At 43.9% G+C, this 24,049-nt stretch overlaps 1 protein-coding gene and 1 long non-coding RNA gene across 3 annotated transcripts; one reads left to right on the plus strand and one right to left on the minus strand.

Annotated features, from left to right (window-relative positions):
• Positions 1–568: 568 nt before the first annotated feature.
• On the minus strand, positions 569–9,913 carry FABP6 (fatty acid binding protein 6). Its single transcript, XM_037799496.1, has 4 exons — positions 9,844–9,913; positions 8,251–8,426; positions 5,600–5,689; positions 569–622 (listed from the first exon to the last, which is right to left on the minus strand). Exons 1-4 carry the CDS (start codon positions 9,908–9,910, stop codon positions 569–571), a joined length of 387 nt encoding a protein of 128 aa, XP_037655424.1. The 5' UTR covers positions 9,911–9,913.
• LOC119506452 lies at positions 6,857–11,416 on the plus strand. 2 transcript variants are annotated; one of them, XR_005211001.1, is made up of 3 exons: positions 6,857–7,183; positions 8,336–8,453; positions 9,611–11,416. It is a non-coding gene; the product is annotated as an uncharacterized LOC119506452 (long non-coding RNA). The 2 variants fall into 2 exon arrangements; XR_005211000.1 differs by having other exon boundaries at positions 9,614–11,416.
• The last annotated feature ends 12,633 nt before the right edge of the window (positions 11,417–24,049 follow it).

The following is a 24,049-nucleotide window of genomic DNA, read 5'->3' on the forward strand; positions in this document are numbered from 1 at the left end:
GCCATGGCCAAGCTGAAATGCCTTCCCTGGCTAAGCCCCGGTATGTCCATCCCAGTGTCTGCCATCTCTGGAGCCTGGCAGCTGGGAACCTTTCCTGGAGGTGCCTCCCACCCCTGACCCCTCCATGGCCTGATCTGCCTGTCCTATGGCCCGTCTCGGAGTCAATGTGGTATTCCTCCCAGGTGACATTTGTCTCTTTAAAGGAGCCTTCAAGCAGCATGGCGTTTCTACCCATAGTGATGGGTGACAAGGTGGAGCGAGGGGTCTGCGGAAGAGTGCCCACCCTCCTTCTCAGGCACTGCCCTTGGCCTCGCCCAAGGGGTTGGGAGTTGTGCAGGCTCCACCCATGCCCCCCTCCTTCCATGACCCAGAGCCCACAGGGAACTCAGACCCAAGGTTTGGCCCATGTGGTCACCCTTAGGGCCTCTCCCACCCCTAAACCCCAGCCAGGAGCTGCTCCAAGACACCAGAAATCTAAAACAAAGAGGCTCTGGAGTGTGCAGAGTGTGTGCTCTTATACCAGCTTTATTGGTGGCTTTGTAGGCCCCTCAGGCCCTAGCCTGGTTGCTTAGGCCAGCCTCTTGCTCACGCGCTCGTAGGTCACGCCTCCGATGGTGGAGATCTGAAAGAAGCATCCAGAACAGAGAGTGTCAGTGCCCCCATCTCTAGGCAGGGTCCTCAAGCAGACCACAGTGCACAGCTGAAGGAAGACCAGCCTCCACTCCCACCCGAGTAGCCATGAGCCCGTTGCACCACTTCTCTGGGCCTGTGTCCCAATCTGTTACCTGAGCCACTGTGTGGACTCAATGTGGCAAAATGGCCAAACAGCGGTAGGGGATGATGTGGCTCTTGGTAGGAAAACCTTCCATCTGTTTGTCCATTTCAACACATCCATGCCAGGTACTTCCCCTGCATTATCCATTTGATTTTCCCAACAACCCTATGAGGTTGTCCTTGTTTTACTGATGAGAAGTTTAGAGAAGTCAACTAACCCTCCCACTCAACCAGTACACCATACAGTGCTTGTGGGGCACCTGTTCCATGCTTGGGATGGGAAGATATGGCTCCTGCCCTCGGGAAGCCGGAAGTTTAGTGGGAGAGGCAGGCAACACGATGCTACCCATTGAAGGCCCACTGTGTGCAATGCCCCAGGCTTGATGCCATCGGGACAAGCTGTGTTTGGATGTGCACGTGTCATCAGCTGGTTCTGAGACCCAGAGGAGGAAAGCGGCATTCTCACGGGAAGTGGGGGTGGAGGGGTGGGGGGCAAGTGTAAACCCAGAGGTGTGGACAAGCCCAGAGGAGACAGGAAACCATTCTTACAAGACAGGGAAGTGGCATTTGGACAGAATCTAGAAGAATATTTAGGATTTGGAAAAGCAGATAGGAGAAAACAGAATTCAGAGGAAATCACATGGGGCAAAGAAAGGGAGGTGGGGGAAGGTGAGGCTAGTTCAGAAACAGTGGCTGGTCCAGGGGGCTGTGCAGAGATTCCCGGGGGGATGGGACAGAACTGACCTTTGAGGGTCAGGCTGCAGTTTGTGCTTGATTAATTGGTTTGCAGAAGCAGTTTTGTCAAAGGGGAGCAGTGGGAGGTGATGCATGATTTGAATTTGGGATATATGGCAGACAGAATGGAGAGGGGAGGCAGAAAGCAAGACTGGGGCTCAGCCTAGAGAACAGATGTTGTGAAAAGGGATACCACAGGGTACTGGGGGTGGGCCAGAAGTGGAAGGGGGGGGTGCTCTGTTGGCAAGGTAGGAGGGAGAAGGAGGAGGCATCCAGGATGACTCCAGGCCTCCAGAGATAGAAGGTTTGCAACCAAGATAGTTTCTCTCTGGTGCCTGGTCTATGTGTGCACACACGTGCATCTTTGTGCATGTGCATGTGTGTGCACTGTCCATGCATGCATGTGAGTGTGTGCGTGTGCTGCACATAGCACACAGACTCCACACTCAGCTACCTCTAGGAATCAGGGAACAGGTCTGTTCAACTTGGGAAGATCAGTTCTCTTGGTGGAACGAAATTGCTTCTGACTCTCTGGCCCTGTGTTCTCCTTGGACATCTCACAGGCCAGGGAGCTTTACTTCAGGGAGTCAGTACCCACTAACCAACATTTAATGTCAAAATATGTCAAAAGATTTACACACACACATGCACAAAACACTTAGTGTAATCCACCACATTAACAAATCAATGGGGGAAAACCACATGAAATTATTGATTGATGCAGAAAAGGCTTTGATAAAATCCAGCATCCTTTCTTGATAAAATCACTTTGAAAGATAAGAATAGAAGGAAACACCTTCAGCATGATAAAGGGCATTTGTGAAAAGCCCACTGCTAACATCCTACTTAATGGTGAAAGATGGAAATTTTTCCCTCTAAGATTAGGAACATGACAAGGATGCCCATTGTTACCACTGTTGTTCATCATTGTACTAGAAGTTCTAGCCAGAGCAATTAGACAAGAAAAAGAAATAAAAGGCATCCAAATTAGAAAGGAAGAAGTAAACTTTCTCTATTTGCAAATGACATGATCATATATTTAGAAAGTCCCAAAAAATCTACAACAAAGCAACTAGAGCTAATAAATGAGTACAACAAATTGGCGGGATCAACAACAAAAATCAGTAGTGTTTCTATACACTAATAATAAGCAATCTGAGGGGGAAATCAAGAAAAAAATTCCATTTACAATAGCAGCTAAAAGAATCAAATATCTAGGAATAAATTTAACCAAGGATGTAAAGGACCTGTATTCAGAAAACTACAAAACATTGCTAAAAGAAATCAAAGAGGATAAAAATAAATGGAAGGACATTCCATGTTCATGAACTGGAAGATTAAATATTGTTAAGATGTCAATTCTACTCAAATTGATTTACAGAATCAACACAATCCCAATCAAAATTCCAATGGCCTACTTTGAAGAAAGGGAAAAGCCACGTATCAAATTTATTTATAAGTGAAAGAGGCCCTGAATGGCCAAAAACATCTTGAAAAACAAGAATAAAGTTGGAGGACTCATACTTCCTGACTTCAAAGCATATTACAAAGCTCAAATCTACAGTGGTCAAAACAGCATAGTAGTGGCATAAAGATAGATACACTGATCAATGGAACCAAATTGAGAGTTCAGAAATAGACCTGCACATTTATGGTCATTTTTTTTTTTTTTTTTTTGACAAGGCTGCCAAATTACTCAACTGGGACAGAACAGTCTCTTCAACAAATAGTGCTGGAAGAACTGGATATCCATATCCAAAAGAATGAAAGAGTTCCCCTATCTCACATCTTATACAAAAATTAACTCAGAATGGATCAAAGACCTAAATATAAGAGCCAGGACCATAAAACTCCTAGAAGAAAATACAGGAAGCATCTTCAAGATCTTATGGTAGGCAGTGGTTTCTTAGACTTTACATCCAAAGCACAAGCAATGAAAGAAAAGATAGATAAATGGGACTTGCTCAAAACTGAATACTTTTGTTTGTGCTTCAAAAGGTGAAAAGGCAGCCTTCTCAAGGGGAGAAAATATTTGGAAACCACATGTGATAAGGGTTAAATATCTAGAACACATAAAAAATCTTACTCAACAATAAAAAGACAAACAACCCAATTTAAAAATGGGCAAAACAAGGCATGGCTAGAGATGGCTGTTTCTTTGGAGAGAAGTGGATGTAACTTGGATGTGTAAACTGGGGTATCCTCAGGTTTGTGTGCAAAGCACTTTGTAATACTGGAGGAAGACAGAGTAGATATTGGAATAGATATCAGCAGGCCAGGGATTGAGGGCTGGCTCTCCTAGCACTGCCATACTCTATAAAGGAATTCTGAGGCATCTGAGAACTCTAAATTTGAATCTGGCCTTCTAAGTCCTTATGAAAATATATTGGTGAAAGTATAAAGATAGAACCTATTTTATTCAACAGCTTGCTAACTTAATACATGAATTTGAAATATTGAGACAGAGCCCTGTAAATGTTAGATTCAGGCTTGCTTAGGCTTACTCTCTCCTCATACTTAGGCAATATCTATATACAGTCCTACAAATGGAGTTTTACCCCCACCTCCTTAGTTCATGGGGCATAAAATCACCCTAGTGGTACAAGGCATAATACACCCAAAACAAGGCAAGAAGAAACATGTGCAGATGGAAGATACGGTTTTCACCTGGTAAATCTGCTTCAAAGAATGGTATGTTGAGAAAAATCTAGGTTCAATGCATTACTTCTCCAGATTGAATCTCTGCATGACCAAATGAGCCATTGTGCAAATGACCAGATCAGAAATGTGCTCTAAAAAGTTTAGTATGAAATACATATCCCTTCTATGTCATTGTATCTTCCGTTATATTCAGAACTTTCATTTTTTTTTCATTCATTAAATAGATTAAGCATTAAGAAAATTAGGCAAAAGACTTGAATAGACATTTTTCCAAAGAGGAAATGGAAATGACTAAAAAGCACATGAAAAGATGCTCAACATCACTAGCTATTAGGGAAATGCAAATCAAAACTACAAGAAATCATTTCACACCTACTAGAATGGCCACTATTAAACACACAGAAAACTATAAGTGTTGGCAAGGATATGGAGAAATAGGAACACTCATTCACTGCTGGTGGGGATGTAAAATGGTGCAGCCGCTGTGGAAGACAATTTGGCTGTTCCTCAGGAGGCTAAGTAGAGAGCTGCCATATGATCCAGCAATCCCACTACTAAATGTATACTCAGAAGAACAGCAAGCAGGGATGTGAACAGACATTTGCACACTGAGGTTCATAGTGGCATTATTCACTATTGCGAAAAGATGAAAACAATCCAAGTATGCAGCCACTGATGAATGGATAAACAAGATGTGGTGTATACATATGATGGAATATTATTCAGCAGTAAGATGGAATGAAGTCCTGAAGCATGCGACAACATGGATGAAACTTGAGGACACTATTCTGAGGGAAATAAGCCAGACACAAAAGGACAAATATTGTATGATCTGACTAATATGAACTAAATATAATGAGCCAACTCATGGAGTTGATAGTTAGAATAGGTTACCAAAAGACAGCATGAGGGTAAAGAATGGGGTGCTGATGCTTAATTTGTGCAGAATTTTTAATAAGATTGTAAATGTTGGCAGATGAATAGACGTGATGGTAGCACATTATTGTGAGTGTAATTAACAGCGCTGGATTGTGTGTGTGATTGTGGTTGAAAGGGGAAGTTTAGGATTGTGACTGTCTAGAAGGAATGTTAGAGAATGAAACATGGGACAGAATAACACAGCGAACCCAGTTATGGAAGATGAAGGTGGTTAATAGTATAAATATAAGAATGTTCTTCCATAAACTAGAACAAATGTATGTCACTATCACAAGGTGTTAATAATAGGGTTGTATATGGGGAAAATACACCTAATGTAAACTATGGACTATAGTTAACAGTAATATTATAATATTCTTCCATCAACTGTAACAATGATACCAGACCAATGCTAAGTGTCAATAATAGGGGGGTTTAAGGGGTATGGGTTTCTCTTTTTGGAGCTATGCAAACATTCTAAAATCAATTGTGATGAAAGCACAACACTCACCTCCACCAGCTTGCCGTCCACGATCTCCGAGGTCTGGTGATAGTTGGGGAAGTCCACCACTATCTTCCCGTCCTCCATGTGCACAGTGGCCTGGAAGGGAACCAGTGTGGGTCTGAGTTGAACTCAAGGATGAACGGCTACCTGTAGCCCCAGCAGCACCTCTGTGGGGATTTACCTTGGAGATACAGGATTGCACATAGCTAAAGACAGAGAGAAACTCAGGCATGGCACCTAGACTCTCAGAGCTGCCATTTCCTCATCTCTGAAATGGCAACAATTGTGCCTACCTCATGGAATTATTGTGAGGACTGAATGAGTTGCTATAATATCTGCAAAGTGTTTAGAACAGTGCCTGGCACAGGCCGAGCACTCCACAGTGCCCATGATGGAGTTATTTCTGGACAGCATCAGCCTTCTCATGATGGTGATGGTGATGTGTCCAAGGGTGCTGATTGCCACCTTGTTTGTAACCATGAAAAAAACTAAATATCCCACCTATGCCGAGCCCTCTATTGTGGGACTTGCCCTTATGAAGCTTGTTACTGCAAAAGAGAGGCTAAACTTGCATATAATTTTGCATGAGTCTCCCCCTGAGTGCCTCTTTGTTGCTCAGATGTGGCCCTCTCTCTCTAAGCCACCTCAGCAGGTGAACTCACTGCCCTCCCCTCTACAGGGGACCCAACTCCCAGGGGTGTAAATCTCCCTGGCAACGCAGGATATGACTTCTGAGGATGAGCCTGGGCCCAGCAACGTGGGATTGAGGACATCTTCTTGACCAAAAGGGGAATGCAAAATGAAATGAAATAGTTGCAGTGGCTGAGAGATTTCAGATGGAGTCGAGAGGTCACTCTGGTGGACATTCTTATGCACTATATAGATAACACCTCTTAGGTTTTAATGTATTGGAATAGCTAGAAGTAAATACTTGAAACTATCAAACTCCAGCCCAGTAGTCTGGACTCCTGAAGACGATTGTATAATAATGTAGATTACAAGGGGTGACAGTGTGATAGTGAAAACCTTACGGATCACACTCCATTTATCTAGTGTATGGCTGGATGAGTAGAAAAATGGGGACAAATACTAAATGAAATATAGGGTGGGATGGGGAGGATGGTTTGGGTGTTCTTTTTTACTTTTATTTTTTATTCTTATTCTGATTCTTTCTGATGTAAGGAAAATGATCAGAAATAGATTGTGGTGATGAATGCATAACTATATGATCGTACTGTGAACAGTTGATTGTATACCACGGATGATTGTATGGTATGTGAATATATTTCAATAAAACTGAATTTAATTAAAAAAAAATACATATATATATATATCCCACCTAGGTTGTCGAATGGTGAAGGGAGTGTTCACGTAAGCTATGGCATTTCCATACTACAGGATACTGTGCAGCCGTTTAAAAAGATTAAGGCAAATCAACATGTGCCACTACAGAAAGACATTAGTGGGAGATTGTTTCATTTTAAAAGAAATCCAAGTGACAGAATATGAATATTATGACTACTTGTTCTCCACCTTGGCAGCCTGAGGAGTAAAGGACACTCACGGTCGTGACGGGGGACTCCAGAATGGGTAAGAGACCTAAGGGGCTGGCCTGGGTAGTGTGGGGAAGCCACACCTTTCACATCTCTGCTACCCAGAGTCACTGTCCTGGGCAAATCAGAAGTGCCCTGTGTGACGTGGGGCAGGTCTGTGAGGAACACAGAAGGCCTAGCAGGCATTCATCAGGGCATCTAGAATCTGTGGGGATGGCCTGACAGTTCCAGGCACAGATCCACAGATCAAATTCCTGTTCCGCTACCCGCTGCTGTGAGACCTGAGGGACTGACTTGGCCTCCCTGAGCCTCAGTTTCCTAACCCATAAAACACAACCAAATTGCTAACATTTTTTGCTAATTTAAACAAGGCTTCAATCAACATCCCTCATCAGCCTATGCTTGTTTAATTCAGCCTATCAAATTAATTCCTCAAAGTGGAATTTCAGAGTTAAAGGCTATGAACATACTAAATTTTGATACACATCGCCAAACAAAAACTTTTAATTAATTGGCACTCCCACCAAAAAAAAAAGTGTTTTTTTTTCTAGCATTTACTACACAGCACTGTAGGCTCCATGCTATCTGTGCATTATCTTGAGTAATCCTCACTGCAGAGCTCTGGTTCCCTCTTGGTACTAGATATCTGAGATTTGCAGAGATGAAGCTACTTGGTGGAGGCCAGGCAGAAAATCACAGTTTCAAACCTGGGTGAGTCTGACTTCACGGCCTGGACTATTCCTCTCTGTGGTTCTCCAGGAGGCAGCATAAAAAGTAGCTGGCTTCCTGAGTGTAAAGCCCTGCTCCTCCACCTGTCTGCTGCCCCAACTGGAAAATGGGGATAGTATTTACAGCAACCTCCTAGAATGTACTGCATTAAGATGTGCAAAGTATTTGGCATGTGTCTGGGATATATTAAGGGCACGATAAATGTTAGCTAGTTTTATATTATAGTGTCCATTACTGATGGGAGCCAGGAGGTTAAATGCCAAGTAACTCAAGCTCTTAAAATGCTGCAGGCTAGGCTAGAAGAAGAGGCCTCAGCTTGTTTGGAGGTAGCCCGAGGCCCGGGGAAGGAGGGAAGGGCGGCCAGCAGCCTCTCACCTTGAATTTCTTGCCCCCCATGGTCTCCATGTCGCTCTCCTTGCCAATGGTGAACTTGTTGGTCATGGACTGGCCCCCGGAGTAGTGCTGGGACCAGGTGAAGTTCTCCCTGTCCTGCTGCACCTCCGTGATGATCTTGAAGTTGCGGCCCTTTTCGATGACTTCGCTGGGGAGCCCTGGGTGCAAAGACAAGCACAATGCCGGTAAAGTGCTGCTTAGAACCCTGTGGCTTTAAGAAAGAGCTTTCCTCTCCCGCAACAGGAAGTGTGCACCAACAATTCTGAGCTCTGCCATGAGCCATGGGGCTTGGGCAGTCACTACCTCTGCAGGCTGCCTTGTTCCCCTCCACATAATGGGGATGACAAGGCTGGTGCAAGGAGCAGCTTAAATGTCATTGTGTCTGGAGTAGCACAGAGTTGGTGTTCAATAAACAATAACTGCTCTTCTGATGGTAGTAACATGACTATAACAGAAACTGGCTAAGCTCGCAAAGTTCTAGAATCAGTAGAACCTTCAAGACTGTATCTTCTGGTGCTTTTATTTTACAGAGACCCAGAACAGGAAAGGGCTTCCCAAGGTCTCGGCACAGGGTGACAGATGAGCAGGGTCTAGAACTGAGGATGGTTGACATCCAGTTCCACAACACTAGGCTGTTGGGGGCAAAGCCAAGTCACTGTTCCCGTAGGGGCAACTCCCAGTAATTGACTTAAAAGGGCCCTCGCTTCTCCCAGGCCCCAGGGTGCATGGGCTCCTGCTCTCAAGCCTCTTTGGCCCAACTTGCAGACAAGACGTGCCACCAGGAGGTAGGGCCCAGGCCCTCTGGGCTGCCCTCTGAATCTTATCAATCTCACTGCCCCAGACTTAGATAGTGCACTGAGGTTTCTGCAGGATTGTCAAACCCACTGTCTCATTGTTTCCTCACAACCAGTGTTGGAAGTCAAGCAGTGAGAGAAGGGGTGGGACCTCTGATCTCTCTGACCCCAGTGCCTGGGATAGTAAGGGTCCCCTGTTTGTTGAGTGACCCCGTGAGTGAATGGCTTGTCAAACCTGGTCTGTACACTAACCCCAGGCAGGATGTAGTAACACCACTCATCAGACATGGGTAATCCGACATCTGCCAACTGACTTACAGTGGGCAACTCACACTGAAGGGTGGGAGTTCAATAAACTTTTTAGTGAATAAATAATCAAGCCTGGCTTCACCAATGATTTGCTGTGTTATCTTGGACTAGTAACTCCACTTCTCTGGGTCTCAGGGTTTCTGGCAGTAAAGTGGAGATACTAAAATTTCATAAGCTTTTTGAAGACAAAGACTGTGCCAGGATGGGCGCTCATGAATCCCCATCATTTCTGTCCACAGCAGAATTCACCACAGTTGCTGACTCCCAGATCTGAGACTAAGTGGCTTCTGCACTGATGAAAACTACATCACATTTGGCACAGAGTAAGTGCTCAGCTCAACAAATATGCGGATGAATGAAAGAATGAACAAATGAATGAATGAATGCAGTGAAGTCCTGCCCTGCTCTACCCCAGGGATTCAGGTTCCTGGCCTAGAGCTGCCTGGGAAGGCACACTCAGGAGCTCACTCACCAAGGCGCTTCATGAACTCGTCGTAATTCTTCTCACTCTCGATCTCATACTTGCCGTTGAAGGCCATGCTGCTGGGAGCACGAGAGGCCAGAGAGCAGGGCGATGAGGAAGTCTGTGCTCTGGGGTCTGCTGCCCCTGCTTATAAACTCTCCGGGCTGCTGACTAAATCACCCCACCTTTCCCTCCCACCTGCTGTTTTATGATGTTTCTGTGTTTTATGATGTGGGAGGGCGTGGCTTGGGGCACAGCCCTGAGGTTGTTCACCCTGGGGAAGCACTCACTGCAATCCCATTGTCCTTCCCAGCAAGGCCAGGGCCGAGACTGCCACAGGGTTTGAGAATCACCCACCTCTCTGCCCAGCCCTCCCTCCATTCATCCAAGCCCTCTGTCCGTGCTCTCCTCATCCATTCATTTGCTCATTCACTCCCTCATTCATCAACAAAAGTACACTGAGCACCTGCTGCAGGTGGAGCCAGCACTGAGGAAACAAAGATGAATGAGCTGTACATCCTTCCCCAAGAGAGCTCCCCATCTAGCCCAGAGAGCTGGGGCATCTTTGGGCAGGAGAGGGCATCTGATACAGATCTTGGAGGAACAATGGGATCTGGATGTTTAGAGAAGCGGGAAGGTTGGAGGAGGCTGAGAAGGGAGGGAGAGGACATTCTAGCAAGAGGGTACAGTGTGATGAAGGGGAAAGGGCCATGAGGAAGAAAGGAAAACAGTGGGTTTGGCTGCAGCAAAGAGCCCTTGAAGGAGAAAAGACACAAGAAGCCTGCAGATGAAGCAACCAGAGTGAAGTGGCCACTCGTGGACCCAAGGAGCCACCTTGGAGGAGGAGGTTCCAGGTACACAGAAGACCTGCCACGTATCTGATGAATTTTATTGTGTTCAAGCTTCAAGCTGCGAGGGGCCGGGGGCTGAGAACCCCAGTACCACTTCACACTCGGGGACTCGATCTCCCCTTGTCCTGCCTTCAGTATTGCTCTCTGGATCAAACCAGTTTGTGACACAAAGTATAAAGCACTCTATGAGGGTTCTTGTTGTTATTATCTGCCAGTCTCTCTCCCTTGCCAGGGTCTGCACTCATGAATCCCCATCATTTCTGTCCATAGCAGAATTCACCACAGTTGCTGACTCCCAGATCTGAGACTAAGTGGCTTCTGCACTGATAAAACCAACTCCGTCACCTTTTGCCAGTACTCGCCACTCTTGGAGTTCCTTACCCCAACCAGGGTTCTCACATTAGGTTTTGTATACAATCTAAAATTTATGTAGTTTATGAAAACATATAGTTTATTTATATATACATGGATTTTTCTAATAACAAATTATAAATATTAAAATTTCAAATAATTCAGAGCAAGTGATAGTTCCAGTAGAGGTGGCCCTTGATAACATTTTGGTATCTATCCTTCCAGACTTTTAAAGACATTTATAGGCATGTCTATATCATTAATAAAGGTGTAGCATATCCTTTTTAATAACTCCAGAATATTCCACTGTATGTATGTTTCATAATTTACCTAATTATTGCTGAATCCTTAGGTTGTTTCCAGTCATTTTCTGTTATAAATAACCCTGAGATAAACATTCTTTTTCACACCTCAGAGCTCTTGGTGTATGTGTCAGATTATTTGCTAATGAGGAATTCCTAGATGTGAAATTCCTAGAACAAAGGATTTTTGCGTTTTAAAATGTTCTATCTATTACTAGAAAGGCTATAGTAATTTATGCTCTCACCTATATTGCATATGAGAATTTCCCCTCACTGATAATAATAATGATGAAATACTAATGACAACAATAGCTAACATTTATTGAGTGCCTATCATGCATTGGACAGTGTGCTGAGTGTTTTCCTTGAACTATCTCATTTAATCCTAAAAACAACTCTATGAAGTAAATGTCCCCATTTTGCAGAGGAAGAAACAAAAGTTCAGAGAGGTTCAGTAACCTGTCCAAGTCACAGAGAGCCCCTGTGTATAGTTCACATTCACTACCAAAACAACCTTCAACATCTTGTAAAGACATGTCCAAAACTCCTCCAGTATTCTGTCACCCAATACAATAACTTTTTTTCTGTGTCTTCCTCCTTCTTCTGTGCTTCTCTCTCTTTCATCCTTGCTCTCTTTCTTTCTCATCAACTCCAATTATAACAGATATATAATAGCCATAATCATCATGTAAATGTAATAGTGCATCTTATTTTTCTACCCCCAGCATTAGTTTGTAAACAGAGTCCCATGTCTCTATAAAGCTGTCATGTCTATTGTTAGAAATGGCTGCATAATAACCCACCATGGGAACCCTTATTAACCACTGAGCTGTTTGCTGTTTGACTTTTAGGGGGATCCCAGCTTCCTGCATTAGATATAATGCCATAGTGAGATTCTTTGTATGTAGAGGTTGTTTTTTGTTTGTTTGTTTGTTCGTTTTAAGTCTTTTCTTGGGCTAAAGCCCCTGGATGAGATTACAAAGTCTAGGGGTCTAGGACATTCTTAAAGCTCTTAAGATGTTTTGCCAAGTTGGAACTGAATTGGTTTACACCCAGCTTGCTTGCATGCTTGAACCTCTCAAGACTCAGCGTCTAAAACTTCTTTGGTAATTTCCCCAGACACCCTGCCCCCAACATCACAAATTGTGCCACCTTGAGAAAATATTTCTTTTTAATAACCTTTGTAGTGGAAAGTTTTTAATTTTTTTTTCTGATTATAAAAGATGTTCATAGTAGAAAATTAAGGAGGAAGAAAAGCATAAATAAACTAAAAGATACCTATAATCTTATAGATTCTTATTTTTCTATTTTAAGATTTCATATAAACTCATCATTTGAAATATACAAAGGCTCAAAACTGTGTCAAGTAAAAGGTGAAAGTCCTGCATCCCACCCCATCTCACTTTCCGGGAGCCAGCTAATGTTAAATTCTAGACATTTCCCATATGCACACAAACGTATTTATGCTTATCCTTTTTTTTTTTTTCCTGCTCTCTTTAACAAAAGTGAAATATATTCTGTTTTGTGTCTTGCTTTTTTCACTAAGCAATATATCACAGACATTAAAGGATTGTATTTCTTCATGGAAACTGAAAAATATCACATTCATTATCAAAAGGGCTTTCCAAATGGACAAATGCACTAATAGAATGCATTATATTGCCCTGATCTATGCTTTGGAAACCAATGAGCATTTGCCATCTCCCTGTAGATCTTGAGGGGAAATAATTTAACTGCAGCAGTTGGGATGCAAGTCAGATATAAGGTGGCAGCCATAGGGTATGCTAGAAAGGCTTCATAGTCGGGTGCAATCTCCTGTAGTCTCCTGGAGTCTCTAGACTCCTAGGAAATGTGCACTTTATAGAACGCCCTTTTGTGTCTTGGCCTGCCTGGAATCCTATTCACCTTACAGCTGTCTTTCCAAATGTAATTGTCCTTTCAACTCCACCTCTTCCAAGGAGCCTTCTCTGATTACTGCAACCTGTAGGATTGTCCTTGCAGGAATCCCCACAATGTGTACCATCTGTTCGTAATGGCTCAGGAGGAAAAACCTGGGCTTTGGAGTTCCACAGCCTCTACACATATTAGCTCTGAGGCTTCATACTCGCAACATTAATTCATTCAACAAACAGCTCAGCAGCTATGGTGCACTAGGGGCTCCAAAAATACCAAATACCCATCCTCAGGTCTTGTGGGATACGCAGACTAGGTTTACTAGAAAATTACAACCCAGTGTGAAAAATAAGATAGAAGCCATTGCATAAGGATATTTTAGGATCATGGATACACTACCTGCCCAGCCTCCTAGGCATCAGGGAAGGCTGTTCTGAAAGGAATTGACATCTAAGCCGAGACCTCATCATAGTCAATATTAAATGAGGATAAATACAGCTATAATTCCAGAGTTATTGTGAGGATTGAGTTAGAACTAAAGTGCTTTAGAGCAAGATCTTGCATCTTGTAAGTGCTCATTGAGTGATATCTACTATTGCTCTATTCGTTGTCAATTTGTCCAGCCTATCTGCCTACGGTTTTGAATTAGGATTACATATTGTGGCATTAATTTAAATCTTCATAAATCATGTCTTTTATCCCTCAATTAGATTTAAATCCCTTCAAGAATAGAGACTGCATTTTATACTTCCTTATGTATTTGTACCTGATAGGATACAACTGATTTAGTTTTATTTGATCAGGTCAGTCTAGAATAGGTTGTGAGACTGTGTTCTTTAAAATATGATTTTCATCATACGCCCCTGGGTGCAGGAAGAGGAGGGCTTGTTAAAAGTGGAAATCCCTGGGCTCTGACCTCCAGAATTTCTGACTCAGGAGGTGTGGGGTGGGGCCCTGGGATTTGCATTTTGACCAGCAATTGTGATGCACAGTATTTTGACAAGCAATTGTGATGCGCAGTATTTTGAAAAGCAATTGTGATGCACAGTAATGTTGAGAAACTCTAGGCCAAGAAGTTGGTCGGATGCTCCAGATGTTCTCTCCAAGCCCCCACTTTACTCTTTCCCATTGACTCCCTTCTGCCCTGGTCAGAACTATTTTCTCCTTATTTGCTACTATCCAAGGCCAGTGTCAGCAGCAGGATGGGATTGGTGGGGGTGTGGGAAAGGATGACATTGGCAACGAGGACTCCTGACTCAGCTGTGCTTGCTTACCTTTCACTAGACTCTGGAAAACCCACCGTCCACACCCTGCCTCCTTCACTCTTCACCAGTGTTCACCTATTTGTTGAGACACTCATCTGAGCACTTCCGGGAGGGGTAAATGAACTCAAATTGCTTCAGTGAGGTTTTATGGGGCAATTTGAGCAATCTAATAATGAATGCCCCAGTGGAGATAAAGAAGGGCCCCAAGGCTAATACCCCTGGGCCACCCCAACTTCCCACACTGGACTCTGGCTCTGGCCTCAAATCCTCCACCATTGAGGAACCGGCTTGGAACTGTCACACTCGGCTAGTGGGCAGAGGAGGTGGCAGCACACCCAGGCAGTCTGACTCCAGGTCCTGCACTCATGTCCTCTAACTAAATGCAGCGATTTGATTTGGATGCAGCCTTCAGAAGTGGTCAGTCTCTCAGATTCCATCTCATTGCTCCCGCGGTACTTAGTGAGTGATCCCAAAGCACCGGGCACCGTGCAAAGCCTTTGGCACATGGCATCTTGTGTGTTAGGGAATGGAGATACACAGCAAAAGGGAAAAGAGTCCCACCCCACTGAATGAAGCTTCCAGCCTCACAGCTCATCCCCTGTCCCCAGTTCATCCCTATTTGTTGCCTCGCTTTCTTTCTCATTCAGCCATGGGTGCATCCCTTCCTGTAGCAGGACCCTTAACTTCCACATTGGCTTCCATGGACAAAAAGAACATTTGTCTTCCTGTCCCCCATGTCTAGGGTTGAAGAAGAGGTACAATGGGAAGCCACCACAACCACAAATACAGGGCTTTGGAATAGCTCAGCTGTCCTTCACCTCATTGCTGAGCAGCTCCTACTTGCCCCCACCCTGGCAATTGGTTTGAAATAATTTCCCCCTTCTTAGCCAATCTCCTACATCATTCCTACCACCTTAGCACCTAACCCAGCCCCAGAATCACTTTTAATGGCTGTATAGTAATCTATTGTATAGATATACCACAACTTATTCAGCCAGTCCCCTATTGTTGGACAGTTAAGTTAGGAAGGAAAAAATGCACACCTGAATAAGAAACATCATAGGGTGGAGAAAACAAAAAGAAAGGATTGTTCAAGACTACGCATTAACATGAGCAGCATTTTGTGAGTGGGGTTGAAGTTCTGTGGATACTCAGGGGTCATGAACCAGCAGGGGGTGGTGATCTCAGAGACAATGCTTGGAGAGGAGATGGAAGTCCTATAGCCACTGGTCTGCAGGACAGCCTCCTCCCTAGGGACAGTGTTTGCTAAGCAGGGAAAACCCTTGTTTTCTGCTTCTGTTCTGTGCCCCTGTCTTCCTACTTTTAAGCTGATAGAATTTTCTCTCACAATCTAGACAAAGCTCTTTGGTTTGCCAAGTGAAGAAACCCTCTTGAGCTAGCTTAGGCCAAAAGGGAAATTTAATACATTTCATTACGAACCATACGTAATTGCCGCTATTTTACCTTTTTGACCTGTAAGTACAACAATTTCATCTGGTTCAACCTAATATTATAAGGATGCAGGGGTGTCTCAGGGAATCTCAAGGGACCCAAGGACAGGAAAGACAGTCAGACTTTGTGAGGAATTAGAACCAGGGACTGGAAAGTGTCAGGAACCAGTCTCCCTCTCTCTCTTTCTGTCTTTATGACACCACCAAGACCCACATATAGCAGGAGATGGAAAGCTCTTCAAGGAACATGGAGCACTCTTACAGAAGGAGGAATGAGTACTAGGCGGGCAGGAACTACAAAGGCCCACTATGATTTCTCAGCTCCCCAGGACTAGGAAAGAAAATTGTCCACCCCCATGTCTGCAGTTCTGCTCCTGAATGGGGCCAGCCACAGCCAGAAAGTGGGCAGGAGGAGCAGGAGGCAGGTCCAACAGCAGCCAAGCAGCCTCACCTCCAAAGTTAGGACCCGTGCAGCCCCTGAGCCTCAAAACAACAAAGCTTCGGCCAAAGCCAGATGCCAAAAGGTCTTTATCCAGCCCCCACATGCAATTCCTCATCATCCCCTCTCCTGCCGCTGGCTAACCGTGATTAATTCCTGTGGCAGCCACAGGACTCATTCCTAATGAATTTCTAACGAACTCATTTGGTGTTAATGCGGTGTGTAATTCCGCAGGACACTCATTATAATTTAGCCTTATTAAGTCTGTAGTTATTGGGAACTACTATTGCTCTAAGCTCATAAGCAGGAGAGAAGTAATTATCCAGAGCAGGCTGTTAAATCATGGAGTGGATTGGACATTCTGAGAAGGCCAAGAAGTCACTGCCTCTATTTTTTTCTCCTTGGGGTGCACCACTCTACAGAGGTGAACTGCTGTGCAGGTCTTTGAGAAGAAGCCAGAACACCCTCCCTGGCCTCATATTCTGTAATGACAGCCATGCAGGCTGCAGCCTATGTGGGGGGATTTTTAAGGGCCATCCAAAGGTGACCCTGCCCTCAAATAGTCTACTCCTCATGCCTGCTGTTGGCTATTGGCTCTGCATTTCTACCATAGAGATGGATTCCTTTGGGTTTGAAGCTCTGTTCCAAGTTGAAAAATGACTTATACAGTTTGCAAAGCCTTCCCAGATATGTTATCTCACCTGATCATCATTGCATCCCAAGTATTGTAATTAAACCCCTTTGACAGATAAGGAGATTGAGGTTCAAAGAGGCCAAGTGAATTGTCCAAGGTCACTGGGAGCCACAACTGGGAACAGAATCCATCTCTACAGAGCCCCAGGTCAGTTTTCTTTCCAGCTCACCTCTCATTTACTGCCTGGCATTCATTTCATGCCTGGGTGACTCATGTCTTCACCTGGATCTGGCATTCCTGGAAGCTGGAGTCCTTCTTAACTATTTGACCTGCCTCCTTTCAGAAGATGGGGCCCTAAAATGACCTTGGCAGGGTCAAGGCCAGGTCCATCATTCACTGGTTGATTTCATGGCTCCTTTCCCACTTCTTCCTGAAATTTTCTCCTTATTCCCACTTTCTTATAACCAGCTGCATACTTTTAGTTAAAATGCAGATAAAGCATTTTATTTTTTTAATTTTGAAATCATTTTCTCCCAATGATGAAGTAACTCAAAAATCTAAAGACAAAAAAAGGACAATTACTGTATGATCTCACTTATACGAAATAATTAGAATATGCAAACTCATAGAGTCAGAAACTAGAATACAGGTTACAAGGGGCTGAGTGTGGGTGTGGAAGGGGGAATTAATGCTTAATTGTATAGAGTTTCTGTTTGGGAAAAGTTTTGGTAATGGATGGTGGTGATGGTGGTGCAACATTGAAATATAATTTACACCACTGCACTCTATATTTAAAAGTGGATAAAATGGGAAATAAAGTTGTATATATGTCACCAGAATAAAAATAAACAAACATGGAACTGTGCAACACAAAATGTAAACTATGGACCATAGTAAATAGTATAATTATAATAATATTGTTTCACCCATTGTAACAAAGCTACTACACAAATGCAAAATATTAATAATAGGGAAAACTGTGGGTGTGAGGGGGTGTATACGGGAATTCTATACTTTCTGCATGATTTTTTCTGTAAACTTACAACTGCTCCAATAAAAATAATTCAGAAAAATTTAAAGAAGATAAAGATAATCTGTAATCCCATCACTCAGATGTAACTATTGCTTAATGTTTGGTAAGTATATCCTTCCAGACCTTATTGGATGCACATATAAATATATAAAAACAGATTACCAAAATTGGGATCATACCATCTGTGTTATTTTGAAAATTGATAGTTTTAAACTTGGAAGCATGAAACTTCTGAAAGATGAATTTACATAGTGAAATAATACATAAAAACTAATTTAACAAGAATAAAATAGAAAAGAAGAGCAATTTAGAGAATAATGCCCAAATAACCACACACACAAACCAGAAAGGACATTTGCTTATCACTCCTTTGTTTCCCCCAATGTCTTGTGTTTAAGTTTGATGTGGGAGTTTGACATGGAAGATAAATGCTGGGGTGCAAGTCACCTGGCACTGAGGGTCGGGGTGAGCGGACCCCACCATGGGGGTTTAGAGGTGAACCTGGGCCTGCTTTGGCCCTCAGTGTTATGGGTTGAACCATGTCTCCCAGAAAGACACGCTCAAGACTTAACCCCCACTCCCTTGAATGTGAACTTATTTGAAAGTAGGATCTTTGAAGATGTAATTAGTTGACATGAAGCCACTTTAGGTGGGCCCTAAACCAATACGACTGGTGTCCTTAAAAAAGAAGGGAAATCTGGACACAGAAACAGGCTTGAGGGGAGCAGGCCCTGTGATGACGGAGGCAGAGACTGACGTGCTGCAGCTGCAAGTCAAGGAATGCCAAGGATTGCTGGCAAACCACCAGAAGCCAGGAAGACGCAAGGAAGGGTTCTCCCCTACAGGTTCCAGAGGGAGCACGGCCCTGCCAACACCTTGATTTCAGTCGTCCAGCCTCCGGCACTGGCAGAAAATAAATTTCTGTTGTATTAAGCCACCCGGTTTGTGGTACTTTGTTATGTCAACCCTAGGAAACTGAGACACTTGCCCACCCAACCCCAAGCCTCATCTTCTGTTGTGCATGCCCTCACTCTCTGCTGCAAGCTCATTGTCACTGGAATCTTCCAGACCCACTGTGCCATTTTGCACCTCTTGCTTTTGCACACACTTCCCTCTACATTGAATGTCCAGTGGCATAAATGGTAAAAGTTGACTTTCAAGCAATGTTTGCTTACAAGGAAAACAAAAGGAGCTTCTTGAAGGGCAAACTAGATTCTGGATATATGTGGAAGGAGGTTCTGGGGCAGGTAGGGGGAAACTTTTCTTTCCTCATTGAAGATGGAAGCAAGCTTGCGGCAGCCTTCCTCAGTGCCGTGTTTAACACAGAGTCCATGACCATGGGGCTGCGTGGCGTGTCCAGGCCACTCTGGCATTGACCTCCTGCCCCCTGGACTGTCTTCTGGTCTGCAGGTCCCTCTTTCCTAACTCCCTCCGAACTCTCTGTCAGTGCCAGGTTCTGCTTGCCTCTGACAGTGGCTTCCCACCCTACACAAAGCCAAGCGGTCCCCCAGAGGTGTGGCTGCATACACTGTAGCTGTTCGGATGTGGGCAGGAATGAGTGGATTCATGTAGATATTGATGGGGCCATTATGTGTGTCTGTGTCCCTCTGTATAGCAAAGCATTTATGTTAGTGCTTCTGTACATAGGGATTATGTGCATGTGTGAGAAATTATGTATATGTGTCCCTATATCTGTGTATGTAGGAGTGTGTATGCTTTTCTCTGTCTGTATAGGTATAAAAGTATCACCATGTATTTATGTATATTGTGTGCTTGTGTGTACCTGCAAAACAGTGTGCAGATGAACTCAGCTTTGACTTTCTGTGTACAGCTCCGGATCTGTTTGTTTACAGGTTTGTGTGTCTATGTATGTGGGAGTGTGCAGTTTAACCTAAGGGAAGTATCAATTTGATGTCTTAGGCTGCAAGTGAAAAAAAAAGCCCAACTCAAATTATAAATAAAGTTATTATCTGACATAACTGGAATTCCAGAGGTGGGAAGAGGTTCTTGAGTTAACCGACTGCATGGATCGCTAATGTCAATAAAGCCCAGGTTCTTTCCACCTCTCCACTCTGCTTAATCCTGAGCCCTCTTGATCACAAAAGGCTGCAACATTTCCATATCCCACATTCGGAGACTATAGAATCCAATTGACAGACAAATGAGTGTTCACTTCTGGAGTGACTTCCTTAAGAATGAGGACATTTTCCCAGAAACCCAAGCCAACGTCCTCCATGTTTCATTGGCTAGAACTCAGTCACATGACCCAAACTAAACCAATCTCTGTCAAGGGGCTCAGGCCTGCCAAGGTTGGCTTGGACCAATCAGGATCCCTCTACTGGGATGGGATCAGCCTCTCAAAGCACAAGGCCGAATCTGTCAGACAGGAAGATGGGGATGAATGCTGAGTAGGCAGTCAACAGTGTCCTCTGCAAAGGTGCATGCACCTGTGTGTGGACATATCTATTTATAAATGCTTATGAGTTTCTGTATATCTCAACATAAATGAGTATATAATATGATGTGTGGCTGTTTCAATTATCTATTGTTGCATAATAAACCATCCCAATACATAGTAGCTTAAGGTGACAAAGTTCTATTACTCTCCATGGTTGTATGGGTCAGGAATTCTGGGCAGGGCGTGGTTGGGTGGACATCTGTTTCCCATGGCCTTGTCTGGGGTCACTCACTAGGCTTCATTCAGCTGGCAGCTGTGCCGGGCTACAAGGCCCTGAAAGGTTTCCCTCACGTGGCTGGCATGTCAGTGCCCCGTGGCAAGGCCCCTCGTTATGTGACTAGCTGGGCATCCTTACAGCACAGTGGGCTCAGACGGTCAGGCTTGGTACATGACAGCTGGCTTCTGAGAAAAAAGAGGCAAACGCTGCCAGTCCCCTGAAAGCGTGGATCAGAAATCTCAGAATTATTAGTCACTGCAAAGATTTAAGAGGAGGGCAAATAGAATTTACCTTGTGATGGGTGGAGCAGCATGCACATGTAAGCAAGAAAGGAATTGATGACAGCCATCTTTGGAAACTATCTACCACAGTGGGAATATGTATTGGATATTAGGGTCCCTAATATCCAATGTGTGTGCATATTGGATGTGACTGAGTGTATGCATATTTGTATGTGTGTATTAAAGAGTATGGGTATGTGTTTACATCATACATCAGTTTATATGTGCATGTCTGTGCATATAGATGTACATGCAGTTGGGTAGGTGTGTGCGCGTAGGAATGTGTATTTACACACAGGGAGTTGTGACCCTGCCCAGCCTTCCTGGGTAGGTATGCTGAGACAGCAAATCACGGCCAAGGTAACAATCTAATCATTATCAAGATCTTGTCCTTGGCTGGGAGGCCTTGGGCTCTAAGCCAGTCAGAAGACTCAGCTCTTATCGTAACCCTGAGAAAACCACAGTGCTGGCAGTGAGGCAGGAAGCCATCTACAGTTTTTGATTCCCTGAGAGCATTTCTTGGAAAGCCCCAGGTCCCACTTAAGTACAACTGACCACTAATATCAATGGGAAAGCTAAACTGTGACTCCCCACCCCACCTCCAGGATCGCATCCCTTCTCCCTCCTCGGGCTACCAAACTTAGGATAAGATTTCAGCGAGAGCAGGAAGCCCTAAGCCCAATACTGTTGATGGACCCTGAACCCTTAGCCTCTCTTGCATTCTCCACGGTGTGTTTCCCAAGAAGGAAAATATGATGTGGGATGAGGGAGGGGTATAGGGAGTAGGGGAGGAAAAGTGTTTCTCTGTGCCTTTTCCATGCGCCTCTGTGCATCGCCTATGGATTTCACTCTGTCTTCACAATGAGCTTTGTAGCAAGGACTCTGTGCTTCCTTCTACAGATGAGGGAAAGAGTGCTCAGAGAGGGCAAGTGATTTACCCAGTCACACCCCTTCTAAGTAGCGAAGGCAGGATTTGAACACCAGTCTGCCTGATTCTAAAGCCCGTGCTCTCTGTCCACATCACCAAATTGGACAGGAAGACCAATTTGTTTTCCATGTTTAAACACTTGAAGGAGATGAAATAACAGCTCAACCTAGCGACACATGACCTCTCTCAAAGAAAATCTCAGTTACAGAGTAGTGGGAGGTCCAGGTATTATACTGGTGGTGGGGATGGAAACCATGTCCCCCACATAAGGCATGCTCAGGTCTCAATCCCTGGTCCTGTGGTGTGAACCCATTTGTAAACAGGACCTTTGATGATGTAGTTAAGGTGCACCCAAACTGAATGGGGGTGGTTCTTAATCCAATATGGCTAAAGTTCCTATAAGCAAAGGAAATTGGACACAGAAGAGAAGCTACAGGGAGCAGCCAGAAGCTGAAAGTTAACCTCTGAAGAGAAGGGAGAGGATGCTGCCATGCACATTGCCATGTGATGGAAAACCCGAGGAACCCCAGAGATTGCCCACCAGCCAGAAGATCCTGAACCTGAAGGAAGCAAGCCTTCTAGTCTCTGAAACCATGAGCCAATAAATTCCTGTTGTTAAGCCAACCTATTGTATGGTGTTTATTTTAGCAGCTAGGAAACTAAAACAACAGGGATTTTTTTTTTTTTTTTTTTTAACTGCCTATCAGATCATCTCTCTGCATTGATTCAAGCCTTTCAGGGGCTACTATTGCCACTAAGAAGAAGTTCAAATATGAACTCCTTACTGAGGATTAAAAGGCCCCAATGGCCCTAACCCTGACCCATTCTCTTTGCTTCAGCCACAAGTCTTCTCTTTGTTCCTTAAATAGACTGCGCTCCTCCCCACCTGGGCCCTTTGCACATGCTGTTCCACTCTGCTTGGCCTCTCTCAGCTTCAATGTCACTTCCCCTACTAAGGAAATGTTAATTTTGTGTAGGCATGATAAGGTGAGAATCTGTTTTTCTTTTAAAGGGTCTTTATCTTTTAGAGATACATACTGAAGTATTTGCTGATGAAACAGTAGGATGTCTAGGATTTGCCTCAAAATAATTGGGCCCAGGGTAAAGTAGGGGGACAGGGTATGTCAGTGGGAGAAGACATGGAACTAGATTGGCCATGTTGATAGTTTATAGTTGTGGGGGCTGGGTGATGGGTGCATAGAGCTCACTGTAATACACTCTCTACTTTCGTATATGTTTGAATTTTTTCTTGAGCCTTTAAAAGCCTGTTTGAGAATTAAATGGAAAGAAAAGTCACTTCCTCAGAAAAGCCTTTCCAACTCAAGATTACATCAGTCAGGTCCCCCTTTTCCATGCAGCCATGTCACTTCTCCTTCATGGCTCTTACACTAATTGTGATGACATCACTGTGTAATTGTGCGCTCACAGCATCTGTCTCCCCCACAGACAGCAGAAAATAGAGACTATGCCTAAATCACTGCTCTATCCCAGAGCATGTTTGTTGAATGAAGAAATGAATCAATGAATCAATGAATCAATGAATTCTGAGGAGAAAGCTCCCTGTTGGCTGGAGGGGTAGAAAAGACAGCTCCCTTATGAGAGGGAGGAAGGGAAGGAGAAGGGAAAAAGGGAAGAAGAGGGGAAGGAGAAGGGGCAGGAGAGAAGGAACCCCAGCTGAGTTCTCTCCCACATCTGATCTTATTTTTAAATTTCATTTTATTTTATTTTAGTTATTCTCCCTTGGCTACCATTTCCTTTTTATTAAAAATTTTTTAATTAATTTTTAAGAAAGGTAATACACTCAAATTTCAATATTCAAAAATAACAAACGGAGATACAGAGGACCCCTCCCTTCCTCCAGTCACCCTGCCACCAGCTCCCCAACCTGAGGCAAACAAAATTACCAATTTCTTATGCATCCTTTCAGAAATACATTATGCATATGCATGTAAATATGTATATATTTAAATGTGTATATATACTTTCCCACTTTATCACACTTTGGTTTCTTTTACTTAATATAGCTTAGCAAGTGTTCCATGTTGGTACCAAAGACATGCAACTGCCTAGTAATTCATTCTATGAGTCAAGTCTACCATTATGTATTTAATA

Source organism: Choloepus didactylus, chromosome 11 (assembly GCF_015220235.1).
Source record: "Choloepus didactylus isolate mChoDid1 chromosome 11, mChoDid1.pri, whole genome shotgun sequence".
In the NCBI taxonomy this organism is placed as follows: domain Eukaryota; kingdom Metazoa; phylum Chordata; class Mammalia; order Pilosa; family Megalonychidae; genus Choloepus; species Choloepus didactylus.

Excerpts from the sequence above, each read along its gene's own strand:
- FABP6 (XM_037799496.1), bottom strand. The coding sequence starts at position 9,910 with ATGGCCTTCAACGGCAAGTATGAGATCGAGAGTGAGAAGAATTACGAC. Across the intron at positions 8,427-9,843 it reads CGAGTTCATGAAGCGCCTTG|GGCTCCCCAGCGAAGTCATC; the intron begins GTGAGTGAGCTC and ends CTTTGCACCCAG. Across the intron at positions 623-5,599 it reads TGGACGGCAAGCTGGTGGAG|ATCTCCACCATCGGAGGCGT; the intron begins GTGAGTGTTGTG and ends TGCTTCTTTCAG.